At 53.6% G+C, this 23,711-nt stretch overlaps 1 protein-coding gene across 7 annotated transcripts in view; it reads right to left on the bottom strand.

The window, feature by feature from the left end:
• Positions 1 to 23,711, bottom strand: part of BANP (BTG3 associated nuclear protein) — a 128,705-nt gene that overhangs the window by 61,523 nt on the left and 43,471 nt on the right. For 5 of the 7 annotated variants that reach the window (XM_025860352.2, XM_025860349.2, XM_025860351.2 and 2 more), the window contains 3 exons: positions 17,398 to 17,514; positions 15,580 to 15,755; positions 1,846 to 2,085 (listed from right to left, as the gene is read on the bottom strand). In XM_025860352.2, coding sequence (XP_025716137.2) covers positions 1,846 to 2,085; positions 15,580 to 15,755; positions 17,398 to 17,514 — 533 coding nt within the window. The remainder of the gene's footprint in view (positions 1 to 1,845; positions 2,086 to 15,579; positions 15,756 to 17,397; positions 17,515 to 23,711) is intronic. The other 2 variants (XM_025860353.2, XM_025860354.2) reach the window with 1 other exon arrangement.

Below are 23,711 nucleotides of genomic sequence, written 5' to 3'. Positions count from 1 at the left end.
GGTGGGCCGACCTGTCCACACACAGAAACAGGACTGGGCTGTCTGCTCAATGCAGCATGTTCCCCCACACCACACGGACTCCCTGGGCTCCAGCATGTCGGCCCCATCACCGTGTGCTTCTGCTCAGAGCACCTCCCTGCCTGGCTTCCCCACCCCCTCTCCAGAACCTTCTCCAAGCCTGTGCGCAGAGAGCCCCTACTCCTTGGACTGATGCTCTGAGCTACGTCTCCAAATGAGAGGCAACCACCCTCCAGCTTCCGGTTCTAGGAGCCCCCAACTCTCCACGGGAAGAGCCGCCCGCCCCCCAGAGCCCATCACGCCCACGCTGTCAGGGCCGTGGCCATTCACCAACACCTGACCGTACGCGGAGACCCTCACTCATCTCCACACACCTCCCGCATGGGGCGTCCTGTCAACACACAACCGCGTGCTCTCAGGCTGCATGCACACCACATGCCTCCTCCACAGGCCAGAGCGGCGCGTCCCAGCCGGCCTCACGCTCCAGAGCAGGGCTGGCAGATGGCGGCACCCCACTGCCTGCGTTTAAAAAATCACGTTCTGTTGGAACACAGCCAGGCCTGTCTGTCTGTTTTGTCTCTGGCTGCTTCCAGAGCTGAGCAATCACAAGAGACCCGGTGGCCCACAGAGTCAGACACGTCTACTGCCGTGGCCTCCCCGCAACACAACGTTCATCCCTGAACCGCTGTCCCCACCCAAGGGGCTCCTGTCAGCGGCTCACGTGAACAGTCCCTCAGAAGAGCACCCGAGAGGACCCTCAGGATCTGGGATAGACACCCCCGGCGGACCAGACGGGAGCAGCAGAACGCCCGGGGCCACGAAATGGGGACACCAGGACGATGAGCGACTTTAGCATGAGCAGGGCGCTGGGTTCGTGCCTCAGCAGCTGCCAGAGAACTCTGCAGTCAGTAGGAAACCCGCAGTTTTAATCAAACCTCAGTATAAGTGGCCACATAAAAAAAATATTCCTGCTAGTTTACAATAATTACAGGAAAAGCCAGCCTCGCTCTGTCTCTCTGTTCCTGACGGAAGGCTCACAGACCCATGTCAGAGAGTTTCCTGTGACAAACAAGGCTCTCTCCCGACAGGACAGCGCCCTTCTCTGCTCTGAGACGGTGACCTCGGAGTAACTCACTTTCCCCCTTTTGCTAGATCAGACTTAAACTTGATATTCAACCACAGGGGGTCTCCAGGCCCTGGGTCTCACACAATGCTACCCAGCCCTTGTGTGAAGAGTCTGTCTGCTTCATTTCACTCCTGGAGGCAGGCTGGCTCTGTGGAGTGGACAAGCCCAGGGGTGAGAGGCACACGGTGCTAGTGCGAAGGTCCTGGGCCACCTGCACCCCTGAAATGTCACCAACAGGGTACAGGGATGACTGATTTGACTGTAGGGCACTCTTCAAAGAGGAGGAAAGCCACAAAGGCTGTGGGGACATCAGGACCCATGTCCCATGAGACCTGCTGGCCCCGGTCAGGGAGGTCGGCCCATAATGACGCAGCCCTATCTGAAAGGGAAGAGGTGGGCGGCAGCGGCACCCTGCTCGTGCCACAGGGAAGCCCAGGAAAGGCCGCAGTCAGCGGAGGGCAGAGGTCAGCTCTGGCTCTGCTCCTCCCTGGCCTCCAGAGAGGCCTGAGGACCGGTGAAGCCAGGGTCTGAAAGGGCCGCGCCCCCCGTGTCTTTCCCACAGCAGGAGCAGCGGCACTTACTAAGGGAGATGCTCCAGCCCCGAGCGCAGGTCCAGACTCAGCCCCGAATCGCCACCTTGTAGGACCCCAACCTATGACCGGGCACCAAGGGAGGGGCGGGAAAGGGAGGGCCACACTTACACCGGATGCCGTAGATGGTGAGGGGGTCGAGCTGCTTCTTGCCGTGCTTGCCCTGGCCCGAAAGGTTGGACACGGCCTGTACCTCCCGATGGAAGAGGTAGTCCAGCAGCGTCAGTGCCATTTTCTCGGCGGTGCGGCAGTTGGTACTGATGTGCAGCATGTCGGACGGGATGATGGCACAGCGCACCCGCATCTCGGGGTTGTTCTCATCGCCCAGCCACGTGCCGTTGGGGTAGTCCTCTGCAAGAGAGAAGAGGCGGTCTCAGCTAAGTTCACGAACCCGAGTGCACGGTGCGCAGCTCAAATACGCTCCATGGAGGCCGCCGGCGAACTGTTCCCCCAGCTCCCAAAACATGGCCGGGAGCACAGGGGCGACCCCCAGAGTCACAAAGGACATGTGATGAACAGAAACCAGCACATCGTTCCCACAAGGGCCGCCCTGGCTCCCCCCAACCCATCTCAGAGAGATGCACGGAGCCTGGAAACACTCTTCTGCCTTCCAGACTGGCTTCCATGGGCGAGGCTTGCCTCGCTAACTCAGGTCAAAATAAACGGAAGGCAGAGTGCCCTGCCCTGCTGGCCGGTCTGCAGCCAGGGAGACAGGCCTGCCCACGGCCCTCACAAGTCTGGTAACAGAAGGCCCTGCAGGGCCAGCCGAGGATGCTGCCCACACCCCCCACATGGGCCTGCGTGTCCCAAGAGGCGACATCAAACGAGCACTAGCCTCAAGCAACAGATTCTCTTCACAATTTATGAAAACTGGGTTTGTTTCCAGTTTGCCGGCATCGGGACGGGCAGCAAACAAGGGTGATCTCGGAGTGCTAGAGTCAGGGACTGGAGAGGCTCCTTCAGGTCCTGACCCTGAATCTGGAGGCCCTCAGCAGTAGGACGGCCACATGGAGAGCATCTGCCTCTGGGACCACGAGAAGCCACACACAACTCTGTCACTCAAGCCCCCAACTCAGAACGGCTCTGAGAAAAGCACTTGGAAGCCAGGCATGTCCTGAGGGAGACGGGGGATTTCGGCGGCGTGGCCCCGTACGGACAGAGGGCTCCAGGGGTGTGCTGACGGGCCCATCCCCCCCCTCGCCGCACAGTCCTTCCATGAGGACGTGAGCCCCCCCGTCCTGCTCTGTGGGCCCCTCCCCACCCTGCTCCCCTCCCTCCTCTGACCCCTCAGAGGAGCTGGGAAGTGAAAGCACCTCCTGACTTCCGGCTCAGAGCACGGTCATCTTTTTGCTGGTCCTGTAATCCTTCGCTCCCTTGCACACACACTTTCCCTAACCCTGAGAAATGCACCATCTGCGCTTTTAAAATCTCGAAGGTACTGCTTACAGAATGAAAACCCCCCCAGCCTTCCTTGACTGCAGGAGCAGGGTACCCAGGAGCAGCAGGGTCGCCTAGGGGCTGCGTGCTCTGTGGGCACGGACCCGCCACCCTTGAACGTGTCTGGAAACAGGCGCTGGTCCACAGGGTGCCAAACACTCCGGCCACTTCTAGAGCCAGACAGTCTTCCAGGTCTCCTGTGTCTAGCTGCCTAGTCTAATCTCTGGCCATTTCCCAAAGGAGAACACTCTGGGAGGAGGGCCTCCTGTCAAGCAACTCCAGGCTCTGCCTCTGCCCCAAACTTTGGCTTTCTCCAGGGTGGCATCAAATGCAAACATCCAGAGCTCAGTGTTCACGTGGGGGAAGGATCCCCACACTCTCTGCCTTCGGCAGGGCCACAGCAACGATCGTGAGACAGGCACAACACTGACGTGCAGAGAGAGGGGGGGGGGCAGTGGGGTGGCAGCAACCTCTCTACCCAGGGCGTGCCGGTCGCAGATCCATGGGCACCTTGCCAGCTCCCTGTGGGAGACGGGGAGGACACCGTGAGGCAGAGACCACGCTCGCGGCCAGCCCCTGGCTTCCGAGCAAAGCCCATAGCGAGGGGCTTGGCTTTGCTCGACCACGGAGGACCACGGATTCCATCTCCATGTAACAGCCTCCAGCCGTCAGAGTGGCCCAGTCTGCATGTGAAAGGGCTCCGTGGTTGTCAAACAAACACCGACTCAAAGGAGCCTCAACCTCTGGCAAAAGGAAACCCCACTCAGGATCACAAACCAAGAGAACCATCAGTTCCGCTAGGAAACTTGGCCGCTTCCCCACCAATCTCTTCTGACACGGCAGTCAGGGAAGGTGTGAGAGAGCACCCCTCTGCGTGAAGAGGTCACCGCGGGAGAGCAGGGGCGCTAACACGGAGAGATGAGATCTCCCCCTGGGTGGCTGGGGTGTGAGAGGGACACCAGCTTTCTGTCAAGTGGGCTGCTCGGTCATGCCATGGCCAGGCCATCCCGGCTTCAAGATTGTGAGAGCACGAGCTTTATTTTGAAATGTCGAGATGTTTACATTCCGATCTCTGTGCACAAGAAGAGGTCCCCACAAAGGGGCAGCCAGCCCTGCCCTGCTTTGCCAAAGGCCTGGAGCAGAGCAAGTGGCTAGCCCATCTGTGACTCACACACCCTGCTCCCCGGCTGAGCGTCCTGAATCACGAGATCTGCATGAACATCAGGCGAGGCTCAGCAGCCCCGTCAGGAGGACCACGTTGCCCGCTGGGGGCCAACTGGCGGTTGGGAGTACTGCTTAGGGGCTTTGAGGCTAGGCTCCTGGCTTTAGCTAAGGACAGAAAACAAATCACCAATCTGATTTTTGCAACTGAGAATAAGCCACGAGGAAGAACTATCACTTCTGAGAAACATCAGGGCTTTACTAGTGAAGCGATGGTGCCATGAGCACATGGCTCAGTAGATGCATGTTTCTGAACGTCAGTCAGCTACTGTTACATTCAGCCTACATAGAGAAAAACAAAATGGACGAGTGATCTAAATGCAGATGTGGGGGGACTTGTGGGGGCTGTCTCCAGGTCATATCTGGAATGTCAAAACAGCTCCAACTTCTAGGGTATTTACTGATTTATCTACAAATACATACTGGGCAACTCTATGCCAGGCACCGGGTCTAATGCTCAGGATGTGAACCCTCAGTGAACCCAGTCTTCAGTACACCACACAGAGTGGAAAGACTTCCCTCCACCTGCTTTAGTCAAGCCACAAAGCAAGTAGGGGAAGCAGGAAGGAAGGACAGAGGAGTGACCCCATCTGTGCTGAGAACTGATGGGTAAGGGACGTGCGTGTTGGGGGGGGTAACAGAGGACACACATGGCTGCTGATGGGGCTACTCAGCAGTCCAAGAAGAACCAGGACTTACGGCGTTGAAACCTTCCCACATTCCCTTATACTCGCTGCTGATTTCACTGTGAATATGTACAATCAGACTGAAGGTGGTGTCGAATGACACCAAGCAGCATCTCCAGCCCTAGGTATTTAAAGAGGAGGATCCCTGTGCGCCCGCGGGGAAGGGTGGCAGCACCTGAGCCAGGAGGGGCTCGGGCCAGCGCACCTGCCTCCCCGACCACCACGGACACGGCACGTGGGCCAGCGCAAGGGCTTAACTGCCAAAGATCGCTGTGGCCTTTCTCGAGAATAAGAAGTAACATAACTGTGCTGAGCAAGCTCCCCATTTACATGGTATTTTTAAAGCAGTGTAAACACTGGACAGTAGCTCACTATTATTTCAGGAGATGCTGCTCCCCCCCAAAAGTACATTAGTCTAAAAATTAATTCCAAACAGTGAGTCCACATTTTGTCAAACCCACTCTGAGACGGTGTACCTGGAGTGTGCAGGACAAGGAAGGATGGCGGCCCCCAGCCCTGAGAACCAGCTTGCCACCCAGGCTGCCCCTGGCCCCCCACCTCACATAAGTGTCTCCTCCAAAGCCGTGCTGTCCAGGCCGTGAGGTCTCCTGCCGGCTCCACTGCCCCATGAACCAGACCCCTCAGCATGGGGACTTCTGACGGCCACGTGCCTCTGCCAGGAGCACCTCACCTTGTCAAACCCCATACTCTGCCCCTGGAGCAGACACAGTGACGCACAAGGGAAAAGGCCATTCTTCCAAACGTCACCCGCTGGAGAGCCTCACAGTTCCAGGACCAAAGGAAAACACCAGCAAACGGACATTGAGACATTCCACTCACATGGACGCAGAAGCCAAATGTGCAAATGCAAGTGCTTTCAACCTGATTCCCCAGGAAAGAAGGATAAAGTGATTTCATCTATGTGAAGGTGAAGTGTCAGTGAATAAACTGACAAGTGACCATCAAACCTCATTGTCTTCACGTCAAAAATAATCATCAGTAAGATGGGCCTCTGCCAAGGGTGCTGCAGAACATGGAAGGCACTACGTGAGCCAAGCACGGTGTCCCTTCCTCCGCTGACGACGCTCCAACAGAAGCAGGGGAAACGGGAACCAGTGTCCGTGGACGCTGGAGGGCCATCCCCTCACTACACCAACCAAGGAAGCTGGCTTCCACGTCCAGCTAGGGCCCTGCTCTGTGCTGACACCGGCCTATAGACAAACAGAGCCTGTCCTCCGTGCCAAGCACACAGGCTTCTGGAAATGTCACCAGAATCTTCTGGAGGATGAAAGATGTCAGTTCAAATTCTTTTTTTTTTTTAAGATTTTATTTATTTATTTATGTATTTATTTGAGAGAGAGAGAGAGAGAGCACATGAGGGAGGGGAAGGTCAGAGGGTGAAGCAGACTCCCCGCTGAGCAGGGAGCCTGATGTGGGACTCGATCCCGGGACTCCGGGATCATGACCTGAGCCGAAGGCAGTCGCTTAACAGACTGAGCCACCCAGGCGCCCTTCAGTTCAAACTCCTATAGTTAAGTATTATTTCAGGAGATGCTGCTCCCCCCAAAAAGTACATTAGTCTAAAAATTAACTTTCCTTATCCTCCACCTCCTTATCACTCCTGAAAATAGTGGTTTAAGTTTCTCCGGTAACATGGGAAATTATCCAGAAATTTTATTCCAGTGAAACATTTCAAAATTTTACAAGGCATTTTCTGACCTGTTTACAACTGATTAGTCCCTAGATGCCCTGTGAGTGACAGGTGTGCGCTCATCTCCAGAGCAAGAAGTCAAGTGAGGACAAGAACCACAGCCTGAGTAACGGTGACCAACAAAGAGATGGAAAATCATTGCAATGGAAGTAGGGGACCCATCCCAGTGGGAGAGGGGACCAGGGCTTCGCCATCGCCATCTGCGGTCTGGCGGGAGACGGACACGCAGCGCCTCCACGACCCCAAGGCAAGACGACAGGACCGCCAGAGACACTCCGGCACCCGTCCTGCACAGGACCGTGTGGCTGACCTGCCCGTTCAGGCCCGCTCTCCTTGGATAGACTCAGCCCCAACTCACTTCCAACTGGGGAGCAAGAACCCAAGCTGGCCTCCAGCTTCTCACCAGCGACAATGAATCATGTCTTTCAAGTGGGAAACAAAATGAAACACCTTCCCACATAAATATTTGAGAAATTCACCTTTTGACCATTCAAAAAGCATGTTATTTATTTTACTAAAATAGCTTGGTCAGTTTGGGCATCTGACACCATAGACAGACTCTACTGGCCTTATTTAAAAACTACCAGATTGTTGGGCGCCTGGGTGGCTCAGCTGGTTGAGCGACTGCCTTCGGCTCAGGTCATGATCCTGGAGTCCCGGGATCGAGTCCCGCATCGGGCTCCCTGCTCCGCGGGGAGTCTGCTTCTCCCTCTGACCCTCCCCCCTCTCATGCTCTCTCTCTCTCTCATTCTCTCTCTCAAATAAATAAAATCTTTTAAATAAATAAATAAATAAATAAATAAAAACTACCAGATTGTAAGAACAATAAACTTACCTTCTACTCCAATTATTTAAACCTTCAATGAAATTAACTAGCACTTCTGAAAAACTTAATAAAGGCCCTTTAGCAGTAACTTGAGTTTTCTTACCCTGGAAACCCTTTCGTACAACTACCCGTTCTGAGGGTCTATTTCAGCGCCAGGAAGATGACAGGAGCAGAGGAGCAGCAAGAAGGCAGCGGCAGGCAGGCTGGCACGCCTGCGACAGGAAACGGAGATGGGCCACCGGTGTCCTACGTCCCCTCAACACTTAGCGGCACACACGGAGGCAGATGTGCCCGAGACCACAACACACAACCCCTTGGACAGCGACAGGCCCAGGGCCCAGGCTCACACAAATCTCTCTTCCCAGACAGCAAGAACTCAGCACCAACCATGTGCCACGACTTCACAGGCCAAACTGCAGCTCGGGGGCTCCCTGCTCAGCCGCCTCCGACCAGGGGCGCCACGACTCACGGCGCTGCCGCACACACCTGTGCGTGACCTCAGAGTGGCAAGGGGGACAGTCTGGCAGGCTAGCGGCTACTCCAGATGCCACGTTGCTCCAACCAAGCCTAACTCACCGTCTCGTCTCTTTCCAAAGATGACAAGGCTTTGCCCATGGGGTCCTACCCACCAGCCACGAGAAACGTCTCAGTCACAGCAGCCCCTGTGTCCGTAGCTCCAAGGGAGGGAAGGGCTCCCTGGAACGTGCTGCTCAGACAGGCGTGTGGGTCCCCACTCTGCTCCCAGGGGCCCCACACACGCCCACTGCGCCGCCCATCACAGCATGTCTCTGCTGGCTGGTACTGACATTCCAGGTACTCAGCTCTCCACAGTCATGAGAGGTGAGCAGGGAACAAACCGAAAGAAGCCAACACTCTCTGACCCACTAGGGCTCCAGGCTGGTTCAAAGACTCGGAACACGGTGCCAGATCCACAACACAGCAAACTTCACGGTCAAGCTCGTTCAAGGGTGCCTTCTGCCATCTCCGGGCAAGTCTTCAGAGAACAGATTCACGGGCATGACCGGTGTCGGGCTGTATTTTCCATCTATACCAAAAATTAACTTTCATCTGGCTTTTGTAAAAGTTGCCCAAACCGTTGATCAATTTCAAAAGCAATATACTGCATAAAATGGAAGAAATGGCTCCCAACAGGAATGGTACTGCAGGGTAAATCCCTACAGAATTCACAGAGCGGGCAAACGTGGGCCAGCCCCTGGCAGCCTTCAGGCCACATCACCTTACACGTGCACCATGACTCAGTGTCTCCAGGCCCAGGACAAGGACTGACTACACCAGCAGATAACGGATGTCTTCCACCTGAGGCAAAGAGCAAGAATTCTGTGTGGGGGCGCCTGGGTGGCTCAGTCGGTCGAGCATCCGACTCTTGGTTTCAGCTCAGGTCATGATCTCAGGGTCGTGAGATCGAGCCCCACAGCGGGCTCCATGCTCAGCAAAGAATCTGCTGGAGTTTCTTTCTCCCTCTGCCTCTGCCCTTTCCCCTGCCCCCCGTCATGTGTGTGTGCGTGTGTCTGTGTATGTGCACACACGCGTGCACTCATTCTCTCTCAAATAAATAAAATTAAAAAAAAATAATTCTGTAACACATGGAACAGTTTTTTTTTTTAAGATTTTATGTATTAAAGAGAGCGCGCACGTGCACACATGCGCACAAGCAGGGGGAGCAGCAGAGGGAGAGGGAGAAGCAGGCTCCCCGCCGAGCAGGGAGCCCGACAGGGGGCTCGATCCCAGGACCCTGGGACCCTGACCTGAGCCGAAGGCAGATGCCTCACCGATGGAGTCCCCCAGGCGCCCCTATACATGGAACAGTTGATCGTTGTGCTACCTAGAATTATCTGTCCCATAAAAGAATTGTGTGCCAGGATAGTCCAGGATCCTGGAGCCTATTCTGACATAAAAAGAAAGCAACACTTGTCACAACTTGTCAGCTGTGGCCATCTGCTAAACTTCTATGAACAGCACATACAGATGTTTCAAAAGCATCTTCATCCCCACCACTAGTCAGTGGATGTCTAATGAACACTTGGCGTGAGAAGAGGGGCCACAAAGATCTAAAGAGAAGGGGAGCCGCAGCAGACCCTAAACAGTGCGAACGGCCACGCGCACAGAGGACGGCCGTGGGTGCCAGGCGGCCCCAACAGGTCACCCTTCCTGCAAAACCCGGGGTTCTATGGTCATGCGAAACCGAACTGGAGAATTTCAAATCTGTGAAACTGACATTCCAAAAACTACAAATTACAGAGATTTCGATTTAGAAATGGTACATTCTACCATTTTCTTTCAAAATGCTTTTTTGGAATGGACAATTTGGGGGGTTTTTTTGTTGTTGAGTGGGAAGTCAACAATTCTATTATAAAAATTTTTACCACAGACACTCGAACCTTTCTTAAAGTGAAAAAACAATTCTACTCGAGCATCCCTGAAGCAGTCCGTGTGTCGGCCATGAGGCCGAGTTCCCCGTGACTGGGAAAACAGACACTACAGCCTCACTGTGTCTGGACCCCACGATCCCATCCTGCCCCAGTCACCCCCTACCCTTCTGCACGTCTGACGGCGGTAGGGACTGAAGTTTAACTTGGGTGCACAATTCTTCAGCTTCTACGTTTCTCTGCTATCCAAGCTCAGCAGCAGGCCCGTCCCCAGAGCACAGGCAACACCCTGACGTGGGTTTTGTGAGACCCTGGGCAGCAGCCTGTGCCCTCAGAGCTGATGCCACAGATGGGGCCGTGCCCCCCACATGTCCCAGTGCACACCCCGGCACGGCACCCAAGCTGAAGCCTTAAAAAGGACCAAGTAGAAAAAGTTGCCGGGAAGCCTCTGGGCATTTGCCCCAATGCACCCTGGGCTCTGAAGCTCCAGGACCATGCTGTCCACTCTTGCTTTCAGAGGCTCTGGGGCCTGGTCACAGTCACAGAAGTTACCTTAGGAAATGTGTGGGATCAGCAGGAATACACGGAGTTTCTTCCAAAATGGTATTAGAACCATGTCCAGGCCCATTGCTATACTGTGCTGCCCAGCTCCGACATCGCCCAGAGGTTTTTATAACCTGAGTGCCAACCACCCCTCCAGAGGCTCCAGGAGCCCAGTGCTCACACCTCTCCTCTGGCCCTCACTCCGCGGGGCATCCAGCTTCCTGCGTCCCCCTCCTAAACCAGACCATTCCAGGAGCAAACACCATTAGCTTCTCGAGTCAAAAGATAAGGCCAGTAAGAAGCCGTGAACTTCTCCCTGGCCTGCGGAGTGAGGGCGGCAAGGACACGGGGGCCCACGGGCTAGGGGAACGAGGGGCTCTGGCTATGCTCACGGAGGGCAGCCTTGGGAACGAGCTGACCACGGCTTTCCAAAACAGGCCCTGCCGGGCTGGCCACCCCCAGCCCCAGATCACACAGGACCCTTACAACACATTCTGATTGTGCCCCTTATTCACGCGTGTCGCCTGAAATGAGTGTGGACAACACTCGACCCTCAGACCGACCTAAAAAACTGGACAGCCCCCCTTTCTGGGATTAGACACAGTTAAGCTGTGTGCCCGCAGCCCAAACAACCGTGCTTATTTGGCAGTGATGTGACATCTGTAAGCTATGAACAGATTGATAATTTAGGGTATTTAAAAGGGCAATTCAAGAGGATTGAGTTACATATAGGATCATAAGTAAAAGGGAAAAAACAAACGGTCTCTGGTACTGGAGCCAAGTCTTTTCCCCGCAACTCTAAGCACATTCCACAGAAACCACGTGAGCCCACCACCGACTGAGGGGCAAGGCCACCGACTCAGGCCAGGCCACCCTCCTTAGTGCGAGTCATCACGACCTCAACCGTGACTACAGCAAGAGGCCAAGGACATCCTCCTTGGCACAAATGAGTGGGAAGCACGGGGCACAGACAGGGTGGCCCTCATCCGTGTCACACGCTGCCCCTTCCAGAACTCCAGAACCGGCCTCGCCTCGCAGACCGTCCCCCTGACCCGTCACGTTCTTCCACCAGTCTGTCTTCACCCACTTGGTCTTCACTGGACACTAACCTGTCTGTAACCCCACTCTTTTCAGGAGCCCATTCATGATCACCAATAAAATGTTTTTTAATGATATGACAACATAAAGAATTTATGTTAGGGACGCCTGGGTGGCTCAGTCAGTGAAGCGTCTGCCTTCGGCTCAGGTCATGATCCCAGGGTCCTGGGATGGGATGGAGCCCTGCGTCAGGCTCCCTGCTCGGCGGGGAGTTTGCTTGAGATTCTCTCTCCCTCTGCCCCTCCCCTCCCCCCACCATGTGCTCACTTGCTCTCTCTTAAAAAACTAAAAAAAATAAAAAGTAAAGATATGGTGCCTTGCAGTAAATAATGGGACTCCAAACTGATATACACCAACACATCAATTCATGCAAACCATTTGGAATTCTTAAGAAATAACCACTTTGAAACCTGTGGTTTTTAAAACTGCAGGCACTTAAATACTTTTCTAAGAGCAATCTGTCTCCTCGCAGCTCTGGGCCATTATCAGGAACTCAACAACTCCACGCGACGCCGAGCCCACGGCCCTTTAGAGTTCTGCATGTTAATAGAGCCTCTCTGATGTGAACCAGCTGACCGGACAGTCTCTCCAGCTAAGCCCGTCGTGGGGCGGCCGCGGCAGGGAAGGTGTTCATCCATCTCAGAGAAGGTTTCAACACGAGACGCCACTACAGGTCGATGGTAAATCTCATACAGAGACACTGATGGTGAGCTTTCTCCCCAGCATGTCCGTACGTGGCAGCCACTTCACAAGGACCCCGGCTGCCTCCGTGCCCTCGGGCGCCAACCATGGTAGGAAGTCAGACTGCTGGGGGAGCCCCTCCCAGGGCAGAGTCAGCAGAAGGCACACATCACAGCACGCTTTCTCCTAATGCAACGGTCAAGCAGAATGGTCCTCAATTACGATCTCTTCTTCAAAGTAAAGTAAAATTCAGTATCAGAAAAATTTCTCTAGTTTGCCCCAGTCCTTTTTTTTAAGGTTTTATTTCTTTATCTGAGAGAGAGGGAGAGAGCACATGAGCAGGGGCAGAGGGAGAGGGAGAAGCGGCTCCCCACTGAGCAGGGAGCCCGACGTGGGGCTCGATCCCAGGACCCCGGGACCGTGACCCGAGCCGCCCAGGTGCCCCTCGTTTGTCCCAAATCCTAACAACAGGTACCGTCCCTCAGTCCTGTCCAAGGGACACAACCCCCTAGAGAGTAATGCTTCCCACAAAGTGGGTCGGCTCGTCAAGAACTCAGACTCAGATAGAAAGAAAATCTATTTTCTCCCCCAGATGTTATAAGCTCGAAGTTTGATCTCTTTTTCTGTGTTCATTTAGCAGCATTCTGCAGTTTCCCCTAATGAAATATTTTTCACATTAATCACATCAAAGACACTTAAAAAGATGAAATATTTTGTTTTTAAGATAACCCGAGGAACTCCCAGAATTATCGAGTACTACGCTCTCCTCAGCGGGTGCAGTGTAAACCAAACAAACATCAGGCCTTAAGTGGCTGGCCAGACCCACGTGGGTATCGACCCAGAATCCATGTGGACAGACAGAGCAATCAGTTCTCCGAAATCGCCACAGGCACCATCTCCAGCATGGACGTTAAATATCCAACAGCTGGGATCAGGGCATCCCTCTTGTCCTCAAACTTAATGTGTAAAAAAATGAAGCGATTCCACTCCCGGGTGCCTACCAAGAGAAACGAAAAACACGGGTTCTCGCCAACCCCTGGACAGGCATGGTCATCACGGTGAGAAACTGGAAGCACCCCAAGTGTCCACCGACAGATGAACATGGTCCATCCACACGATGGAGCAGGACCCGGCGATGGAAGGGGTGACGTGCTGGCGCTCTCGCCACACTCCCCCGTGTGGGAAGTGCCTGCGGCAGGTCATTCCAGAGACGGAAAGTGGACCGGTGGTTCCCAGGGACGATGGGCAGTGACTCTGGTGGGGCTTCTTTCCAGGGTGACAGAATGTTCTAGAATCAGACTGGATGATGTCTACACAACTGTGCGAACGTACTAAACACCACTGAATGGTATGCTTTACAATGGTCAACCTGAGGGTATTTAAATTAGATCTCAGTTTTAAAGAAAGGCTGTGCCTAAGCTCTGTTTCTCTCCCCGCTCCTGCTCTGCTGTCCCCATTCTAGCAAATTATGTCAGACATGAGCAAAACTTTGAGAAAAACACTGTTTTCAATGTTTCAGTTATGGTAACTGGTCTAACAAAAAAATCTTTCTTTGCTCAGTAAATCTACATCATGGTCTTTAGGAGTCTAAACAGCTCTTGTAGTAAAAATCAACAACTCAGACCCAAAACCAGAAAACCTTACAAGTTTACTAGAATACGAAACCCAGGCTTTTGAAGTTGGTACCACAGCACTGAACACCTCTGTCCCCCCTCCTGTCGACGCTGTAGAAAGCCACGTGGGAAGCCTAAGTTGGCCCGTAAAGGCAAGACAAAGGTGCCAGGCACGTGAGGCCGGCTCTGCAGCGCAGGGCCAGTCGAGAGCAGACATCAGACCCTGGCAGGGGACGCAGGGGGACGGGAAGCTAGGTGTGGGTGAAACAGGCTCACGTCCAGGCACAGCCAAGCGGCTCCCTCTGCCTCTCGGGGGAGGCGAAATGATCCCCCCTGAGCACCTAGGTCTGGCCCTCGGCAGGGACGTGGAGACACCTCTGGTCGAAGGCAGTGACCGGCTACCGGCTACGAAAGCACAACAGTCTGTTGTCAGAAGGCCTCTGGAATATGACTGATGTGCATGGACACGAAAGGTCCCCGTGCCACAGGGGAGGAAAGCACCGGAAATCACACAGTGCCTGTGTTCACACAGAAAACGCCTGCAGGATCGACAGAGATCTCTGGACATGAAATGCCATGTTGTCCTCACTTTCTTCTATCACTTTTTTAAAAACAGTAAACGGGGGCGCCTGGGGGGCTCAGTCGGTAAGCGTCTGCCTTCGGCTCAGGTCATGATCTCAGGGTCCTGGGATCGAGCCCCGCATCAGGCTCCCTGCTCGGCGGGAGCCTGCTTCTCCCTCTCTGGATCCCCCTGCTTGTGTTCCCTCTCTCCTAACAACAGGTACTGTCCATCAGTCATGTCAAATAAAGACAGTCTCTCTGTCAAATAAATAAATAAAAATCTTGGGGGAAAAAAAGTCTTTAAAAAAATAAAATAAAAATAAAAACAGTAAACATCTGCAGATCTTCGTCAACTTAGGATGGGGTTACGTCCCAAGAAACCTATCATAGCTTGAAAAATGTTGAGTCAAAAATTCATTTAATAGGGCGCCTGGGTGGCTCAGTTGGTTGAGCGACTGCCTTCGGCTCAGGTCATGGTCCTGGAGTCCGGGGATCGAGTCCCGCATCGGGCTCCCTGCTCAGTGGGGAGTCTGCTTCTCCCTCTGACCCTCCCCCCTCTCATGCTCTCTCTCATTCTCTCTCTCAAATAAATAAAATCTTTAAAAAAAAAAAAAGAAAGAAAAAAATTCATTTAATGCCCCTAACCTACCAAGTATCACACATGAGCCCGGCCCACCCTAGACGTGCTCAGAACATCCACGTTAGCCTACAGTCAGGCAAAATCACCTCACACAAAAAATACCGTGTGAGACGGCTCACGGAACGTACTGAGCCCTGCGCTGAAAGCGACAAACAGGACGGCTGCGCGGGGGCTGCAGCGTGGTGGTTGGGGTGGCGGCTGCTGGGAGCCCGGCCCCCCGTCGTGAGGATCAGACTGCACACCACCAGCCCCGGGACAGGATCCAAGTTCAAAACTCGAAGTGCATTTCGACCGAGCCTGGATCCCTTTGGCTCCGCCGCGGAAGCTGAACCATCAGAAGGCGGGGACCGCCTCGCTTTCCTAAGAAGCAGAAACACAAGACAAAACACAAAGCGGTACCTACTGCCATTCAGGCAAAGGAAAGGAGCTCTGCAGGCGCACCTTCCGAGTTGAGGGTGATGAGGGTGACGTTGTTGCCGATGTTCTGACTTCCTGACTGTCCGCAGTTGGAGACGGAGTCGCTGGCCTCGGAGCCGCTCTCCCCGTCCTCGTTGTGACTGTCGTCCTGGCCCGGCACCTTCACCACAATGGTGTTCTGCCGCCGCCCGGGCACCGCGCTGAGCGGGAGACAAAAACACCAGCCAATGTTGTGAGAGCACCAGCACGACGGGCAGACACTACAGCGCTCAGGCACTCCCACGTTCTTCTCTCTCCTTCAGTGACCAGAGAAGCTAACTGCGCCCGGAGCGGCAGCGCACGGCTGCCCACACGGCTCTCTCCACTGAGACTGACAGCAACCGAACAGCCCGGACGTCCGGGGCTGAAGGAAAGCACACGAAATCGAGAAGTTTACCAACATGTGCATATCGCAAAAGAAGCAAAATCACAACCCACTGGGACTCAAGGCCTAGAAGGCAGCTCTCTGGTCACAGAGGCGATCCCGCCAACTTGCGGGCACTCGAGTAGCCTCCGAGGCTATGTCAGAGGAAAGACCGGATTAAGAGGAAGTGGGAAGCGAGCCTGGAGTCTCCCACTGACCCCGTCCAGTCCACACTGTTAGGCCTTCTGGAAGCGAGTCAGCTTTGTTAACGGCAGTTATCACTCCCAACTCTTCCCACCGACAAGAAACACTGCCGTGGGTCTAAACAGCCAGCCAAGAACTTCCTGGGGGATGGTCTCACCGCTCTGAGGGATCCTGACGTGGAGTGATAAGACCCTGCCAGAGAAACAAGACACAAGCCACCAGCTCCAAAAAGGGCTCAACACATCTGTGTGTATTACCTGGAGACATGCTACCTGGGACTTCCACGGCCCTCTCAACATCCCTTCACGGGGCCTGGTAGGCACGGGGAAAGGGGAAGAAACGCACTTGCCCTGTTTACAGAGACAAAACGCGCTTCCAACCCCAGCCGTGCCGCCGGGAGGGGGCTCCACCTTCTGAACTCGATTCCACAGCAGCCTGCCCAAGCTCACCTCGCTCCTAAACGCCCAGAGTCTGACAAGCTGACCTCCAGCCGAGCCCTGCCTCGCCTCCACCGGCCAGATCTCCTCGGACAGCCTCTCCCCCAACACCTGACACAGCAGGCCGTGCGCGAGGCACAGCGGGCCCCCTCAAGACCGGGCTGGGACAATGAAGGAGACAGGACACGGGGGGCGGAGGAACACTCTGCAGAAAGGACTGAGAGAAAAGGCAAAACAGAACTACTCTGTGGACACACTGAAGGAAACAAGCGGCCAAAGAGCCCGCTCCGGCATGTTCCCAGGAAAAGCTGAGCCCAGACCACCGGGCAGGGCCGCCCGCAGCAGACCTCACCATCACACGCTGCCTTTATGCTCTCCTATTTCTGACCAAGGTTACATTTACCATGTCTCCCAAGAAAAAGGTGGGAGAAAAACACCACCACCTTGAAACGCCCTCATCACTCAGCAAAGTTAAAAATGCCTGTCTGTTGACTTGACATGCTGCTACAGAGACAGACAGACGTGAGGACGGGGTGGTCAGGGAGGAGGACACGAGCCCCAGCGGCTACTGGGAAAACCTCCAGCCGTCTCCCCCTAAAGCACATGGGCACCGGAAGTTCCAAGTGCCTCTCCCCTTGACGTGTCACCTTCTCCAGCTAGCACGTCGGGCGCGGGCCTGCAGCGCCACTCAGCCCTCCCCTACCACAAACAACTGCGGGCAACGTTGACTGGTCCTCGAGGGGACTCATCACGGTGGCAGTGGTAGTGAAAGGTGGGGTTGGTGTTGTGGCTACTGACTTGCTAATGATATTTTCCAGGGAATCCGGTGCCCTGCCGCTCAAGGGGTCGTCCATCTTGGCTACAATGGCGTTCTGCCGATCATTGTTGAGTATTACTGTAGTCTGGGGGACGACGCTAGGGAACAAAAGAATCACAAAGAAAAAGAAGACCTTAAAACAACAACATTCACTTTAAGAGTACATAAGAGTAATTCAATACAGTCCGCTCCCCATGACCTGCTCTAAGGGAGGGGAGGTGGCCCCAAGCACAAGTCGCGTGTAAAGTTAATTGACAGTTTACACTGGGCAAAGAATAAACTGGAGGTGTTTTGCTTTCTTTCTTTTTTTCTTTTTAGGAGAGAGTTTCCCTTCCCTCACTGCTGGTATTCTCAGTTGAGTTGAGGTAGGAATATTTGCACCTTCACACAGATAGGAGCGAGAGGTCATGGGGTGTTACGCAGTTAGTAAGGTTTCTGAAGTCCTATGTCTGCATGAAACACAGCTTCGTATCTGTACTCATTCTATCCCAAAGAATTCCTACATGGCAAATCGAGGCTTTCATAAGCACCATACTTGTCAACATCATTGCAAAAGATTAGCTCTGGAAGGAAAGGGGCAAAACCACACAACGTGTATCACCTGTGGCTTCTACCAGGGCAGTGCAGGAACCGTGAGAAAGGGCCTTGGCTCTTCGCTTTGCAGGAAAAAGGTTATACCACAGACAGAGCCCCTACCCGCCCCGGACAGGTGGTGCCCTGCCCGGGGACCCTCCGACGTGGGACCCTCCGACACGGGGACCCTCCGACACGGGGACCTCCGACACGGGGCCCTCCGAGAGGCAGCCCGTGTGCTTCAACAAGCAGCAGCCAACAGCTTACGTCAGGGCACGTGCTCCCGGACTGCGCGGTCACTCAGCGTCTGGCCACTGGTGCTGTGGCCCCGGCAAGTCTGCGCCTGCTTTGTCAGGAGGTGGAAGGGGAGCACCGGAAATGCACGGTAAAACTACCCGCAAAGAGGTCATTCTTGAGTTTCAAAACTCGGGGGGGGGGGGCGGGTAGGGAGGAACGGGACAGTGCTTTCACGTGAGAAGACTTCACGTCACCAAAAGCACGTGGGAAAATGTAGCCCAGTGTCACCACCACGCGGCTGTTAAATGCCCCCTCCCAAAATCAGGGGCACAAACAGCACCGTTATGTGCCCAAGGGAATCAGAGCCAGGAGGTGTTTTTCTAAAATAAGAGCATAATCAACGGCATTTCATTCAAAAGCATTATTTTTTTTCAGTGACTCTACTTGTTCTTTGTTGACACCTAAAGTAAGCCGGCAGGTCCTTACAGCCTATCCCTAGGACAGGTGTCATAGAAACCCAGGTCATGACCCACGACTTGGGACCGTGGGCACACGCAGGCTTTCAGGATTTCAGCTTCCCTCGTATCCAAAACAGGAGATTAATGGTTCCTATGCACTTGCTCTTTTCCTGCAGCACATTCCGTGGAGCCCTGCTCTCCCGCAGGATCCCACACACGTGCCTCTCCGGCCCTCTCCTTCCATGAGCAACTAACTAGGACGACTCGAGGGCTAACAACAGTTCCCGAGTGGGACTCCACCATGGGCGGCAGCACATGAAGGGTTCTCAGAAGTCCTGAAGGGAACAGATTAAAATTTATCCAGGCACCATCTGGCAAAGTTGTTTGACTAAATAGACCTTTTCCCCCTAACCATTCTTGTTAAGGGCAAGGAAATAATGTTCTGAAGCAATCAGCTTCAAGGTAAATGAGTAGCCCTCGGGGTCCCCCACGACGCCCAGGGGGTTCCTGGACGCGGACAGCTCTCTGCAACGCCATGTCCAAATCCTCACCTCGCAGAATGTACTCTTTCCTAAAAAGGTTTCACTTTGAGAGAGCACCCTGGTCAATGTGTTTACTCCCTCTCACAAAGCCCTTTTCCCACCTTGAAATAAAAACGAGCTGTCCCTGCAACTACAGAGACGGGCGCCGTCCATCCGGGACAGAAGCCCCCAGGAGAGCACAGGGCCCCTCGGAGACACCAGGCTGCGTATGAGAAAGCCAATGCCTCTGCTGCTCACCAAAACGCCCCAGGGCACTACCGGCTCACCAGTCCTGCTTCCAACAAAACAGACAGACCAACTCGGTACCTTTTCAGCCCAGAGATCATCAAAAACCATCTTTGACGACAGCTTACAAAGACCTTAGACACAACCCGAGGAGCTGAGAGGCGCCCCTCCTCCCACATAGTTATTTATGTGAACCCAGTTTCTCAGCACTTAAAACTATAAAAAAACTACCACTGGAAGTGGGACCAAGGCTGAACCTTGTCTCACGTTAAGTGCTAAGTCACAATCATCTGCGGATTCAAGAATTAACCAAAACTAAAGCCCCATCCGTCTCAAGAACACATTCCCAATACTGGATTATTAAGAATTAGTTACAGAAGTAACACACATATGCTGTTTTGTTCAACTGTGTACTAATAACTGTCACAAGAACTCAATCTAAAACACCTTTTTTAACACCTGGGACCTCATGGCTACCGGAAATACATTTTTCAGCTTCAGTTTCTCTCTCTGTTCCTGTTGCACAGAAGCAGGTCACAGCCGGTGGACACAGTAAACTTCAGGGAGGGGATGAACTTTCAAAAAGCAAAGGAATAAGGTGAAATTCAACTGTGGAAAGCTCACTGGTGTGCTTGTAAAGAGACGATGGTATTCAGATTATAATGCAAACACCTGAGAAAGCAATGAATCAACGTTCTAATATGCCAGAAATCACACCCTTTCCACTAATGCAATGCATTTATATCAACCTCGAATTGTATACGAGAATATTTCATTTTTCAAAAACTAAGGAAAATAAGATTGAAATGGTTAATATGGGAAAATTGCCACAATAATATAAGTGTCTTGCCTGGGCTGAATCACACTCCAATTATTCAGTCACACTGATCTGCATGTGCTATGAAGCGATTCTGCAGATGTGATTAAAAGTCCTACCTGGAGGACCTTAAATTAACCAAAAGGGAGATTATCCTGGGTGGGCCTGGCCTGATCAGGCGAGGGGTGGAGGTTTCCTTCCTGGTCTTGGGCATGCCAAGGGGCTCCTGCTAGCTGATCCTGACCTCCCCCTCCTCCTGCCGACCTGCCCTAGACGTCATCTGTGCTTGGCTGCCCCCACAGCTGTGTAAGCCAACTCCAGTCCAAATCCTTAGAGGGTCTACTGTCCCTCGCTCGCTGTGTCATGCCTCCTCTCTCCCTCTCTCTCACGCACACACACTATTGGTTATGCTTTCAGACAATTACAGAAGTAATAAAAGTACTATACGCAGTCCCGTGTCCCCGGTGGTGACATCCTATGAAGCCTGCGGTACAGTATGGAAAGCGGAACACCTCCGTGAACGAGATGACAGTCCTTACTCAGATTTCACGGGCTCCGCATGCACTTGTGTCTGGGGGGGGGGGGGGGCCGGGCGGATCAACCCCGTGCGCAAACCCATGTCCCCGCACCGCCACTGCTGAGGAGCAGCCTCGCGCTGCCCCTTTAGACATGCCCGCCCTCCCAGCCTCATCCCTGTCTCCCAGCAACCGCTAACCTGCTCTCCACCAGTACGGTTCTTACACTTGGGCAACATTAGAGACGTGATGACCTTGGAGACTGGCTTTCTGGGCTTGGCGGAATCCCCGAGGTCAGTCCCCTCTGGGTTGCTGCTGAGGACATTCCCACGGCACAGGGTGACTCGCAGGTGTGGGCTATTACAAACAACGCTGCCACGGACATCCATGTGGAGCTTGTGAACGTGTGTTTTCATTTCTCTGGGCTAAGTGCCCAAGAACGGGACTACTGAGCCAGATGGCATGTCCATGTTTAGCCTCACACACTCCTGCCAGACTCTTCCGGAGCGGCTGCCCCATTCTCCATCCCCACCAGCAGCACAGGAGAGGTGCAGTTTCTCCCCATCCTTGCCAACACCCGGGGGTGGTGCTGCTTCTATGTCGCCATTCTGACCGACGTGGACTGGCCCTCCCCGTGGTCTGGACCTACCTCAACCTGATGACTAACGATCGTGCGCTCATGTGCCATCCGTATCTCCCCTTGGGCAACGTCTCTATTCGTGTTTCCTGCCCACCTGCTGGCGGGGCTGCTTTTCTGCAGGTGAGCGCACTCTCTGTCACCGTCGGGCGTGCGCTGTGCGAGCCTCCCCGCCCCGCCTGCAACCTGTCCGTCCATCGTCCCCACGGGTCTCTCGAGGAGCCTAAGTTCATCATTTTCGTCACGTCCAACTCATCACTATTTTCATGAGCCCTGCTTTCGGTATTGAGTCTAAGAGGTCTGAGCCAGGCCTTAGGTCTCAAACATTTTCTCCTACAGCTTCATCGGCAGGTCTCACAGCTTTACACTGAAATCTGTCCTCCACAGGAAATTAATTTCTGTTCCAGGGATGACGTGACCCCAGGCTCCGTCCTCTCATTCTGCCTGCAGATGTCCCAGTGCCCTGGCTCCCTGTGTTAAAAGGATGCCCTGCCCCCACTGACTGGTCTTGGCACCCCTGTCAAAGCTCAGCAGGCCAATTTCTAGGCTCTCTGTTATGTTCCACTCATCAATTTCTCTCTCCCTCCCTCATTTTGTTTTCTAAAAGCTATGTGCTCGATTAATTCTTTAGCAACCTTAAATCATTTTCTATACCCTTACCTCCATGTTTGTCGTTTTGCTCTTTAAGTTCCTATTAAATAAAAACCAAAATACTGGGGCGCCTGGGTGGCTCAGTCAGTTAAATGTCTGCCTTCAGCTCAGGTCATGATCCCAGGGTCCTAGGATCAAGCCCCGCATCAGGCTCCTTGCTCGGCGGGGAGCCTGCTTCTCCCTCTGCCTCTCTCTCTGTCTCTTATGAATAAATAAATAAAATTTTAAAAAACAAATAAATAAAAGATTTTATTTGTTTGAGAGAGAGAGAGACAGTGATAGTGAGAGAGCACACAAGCAGGGATGACAGAGGGAAGCAAACTTCCCGCTGAGCAGGGAGCCCAACGTAGGACTCCATCCCTGGACCCTGAGATCATGACCCAAGCTCAAGGCAGATGCTTGACCAACTGAGCCACCCAGGCACCCCTAAATAAATAAAACCTAAAAAAAAAAAATAAGGAAAAGGGGAAAAACTAGACTCACAGACTGTCCTGATTATTTCAATTCTAAGATTATGCTAATTACCCAAGTTGGATACGCTAACCTCAGAATGGTATCATTCAGAAATAAAAGATACCCTGTGACATGGCCCAGTGACCTATGACCAGGGGGCACAAGGGCCACTCGCGCTTGTGGACAGTGACTGAGTGCAAGGCCCCCAGCGGCTCCCCCAGGGGCAGTCACAGTAGGCAGTACCACCCCCAGGGCCCCAGGTGGAAGGACACCCTCACTCCTTGAAATGTGAAGGGGCACCATAGTGCCCTCCCCATGCAGACTGGCTGAGAAGTCACCTGCCCAAGGCCATAGGGCCAAGCGAGACTGGAGCCCAGAGCCCTCCAGTGACATCCTAACCAAAACCAACGAAGCAACAGTTCACAACCCACTACTTTTTCAACATCAGAATTCCCTGGGGAATCTAGGGCCACCCCCCCCCGCCCCCGCAGAGAGCCCAAGGGTTTTGGTTTTTTTTTAATCATTTCCCCAGGGATTCTGCCAGGTGCCTCTGGTTTCCAACAACAACAACAAAATCACACACACGCTCAACCCTGTGTGAGAGGCACAGGTCTGCCCTGTTCGCTGTCTCCCCACAGCACTCATCTAGTCCATGGCTCACTGACTGCAGCTTAGCCTGTTAACATGGCAGTCCCTTACACAGGATCTCTTTGTGCATTTACTGCCCAGGTGAAGGCCAAGTACACAAGCCTGCGCGGTCAACACATGAATGAATTCAACAATAAGCCTCATGACTGAGGTCAGTCCTCTGGCTCTTGCCTCTAGATTCCTTGGTCTCAAGCTGCTGGCCCACATGCTCAAAAGAAAACAGACCAAGAATCAAGAGCCAGAACAGAAATCTAACAAGATGACACCCAAAGGACAGCCCAGGGCACTGTCATCCACTAAGGGTGACCTGGAATTCTGTGGGGTGAGGAGCCCAGCACAAGCCATGAGGCGTGGCTGATGTTAGACCCTCGGTGAACCAGAAGCCTCAATATGATTAATCTTTTCAACCTCACAGGGCTGTTGAGGATCAAAGAACACTACGTGCTTATATGCATGACCTCATGGACAGTAATCCTCACGTACTACTTCATTCTCCTTGTCCTGAGGAGACTGGTGCTTGGAAAGGGTAAGAATGTGCC

The sequence above is a fragment of the Callorhinus ursinus genome, unplaced genomic scaffold, assembly GCF_003265705.2.
Source record: "Callorhinus ursinus isolate GAN/ISIS: 27379988/994484 unplaced genomic scaffold, GSC_fseal_2.0 scaffold46, whole genome shotgun sequence".
NCBI lineage: Eukaryota > Metazoa > Chordata > Mammalia > Carnivora > Otariidae > Callorhinus > Callorhinus ursinus.
Note: the sequence above shows the minus strand (reverse complement) of the source record. Positions and strands in the feature narration are given on the sequence as shown.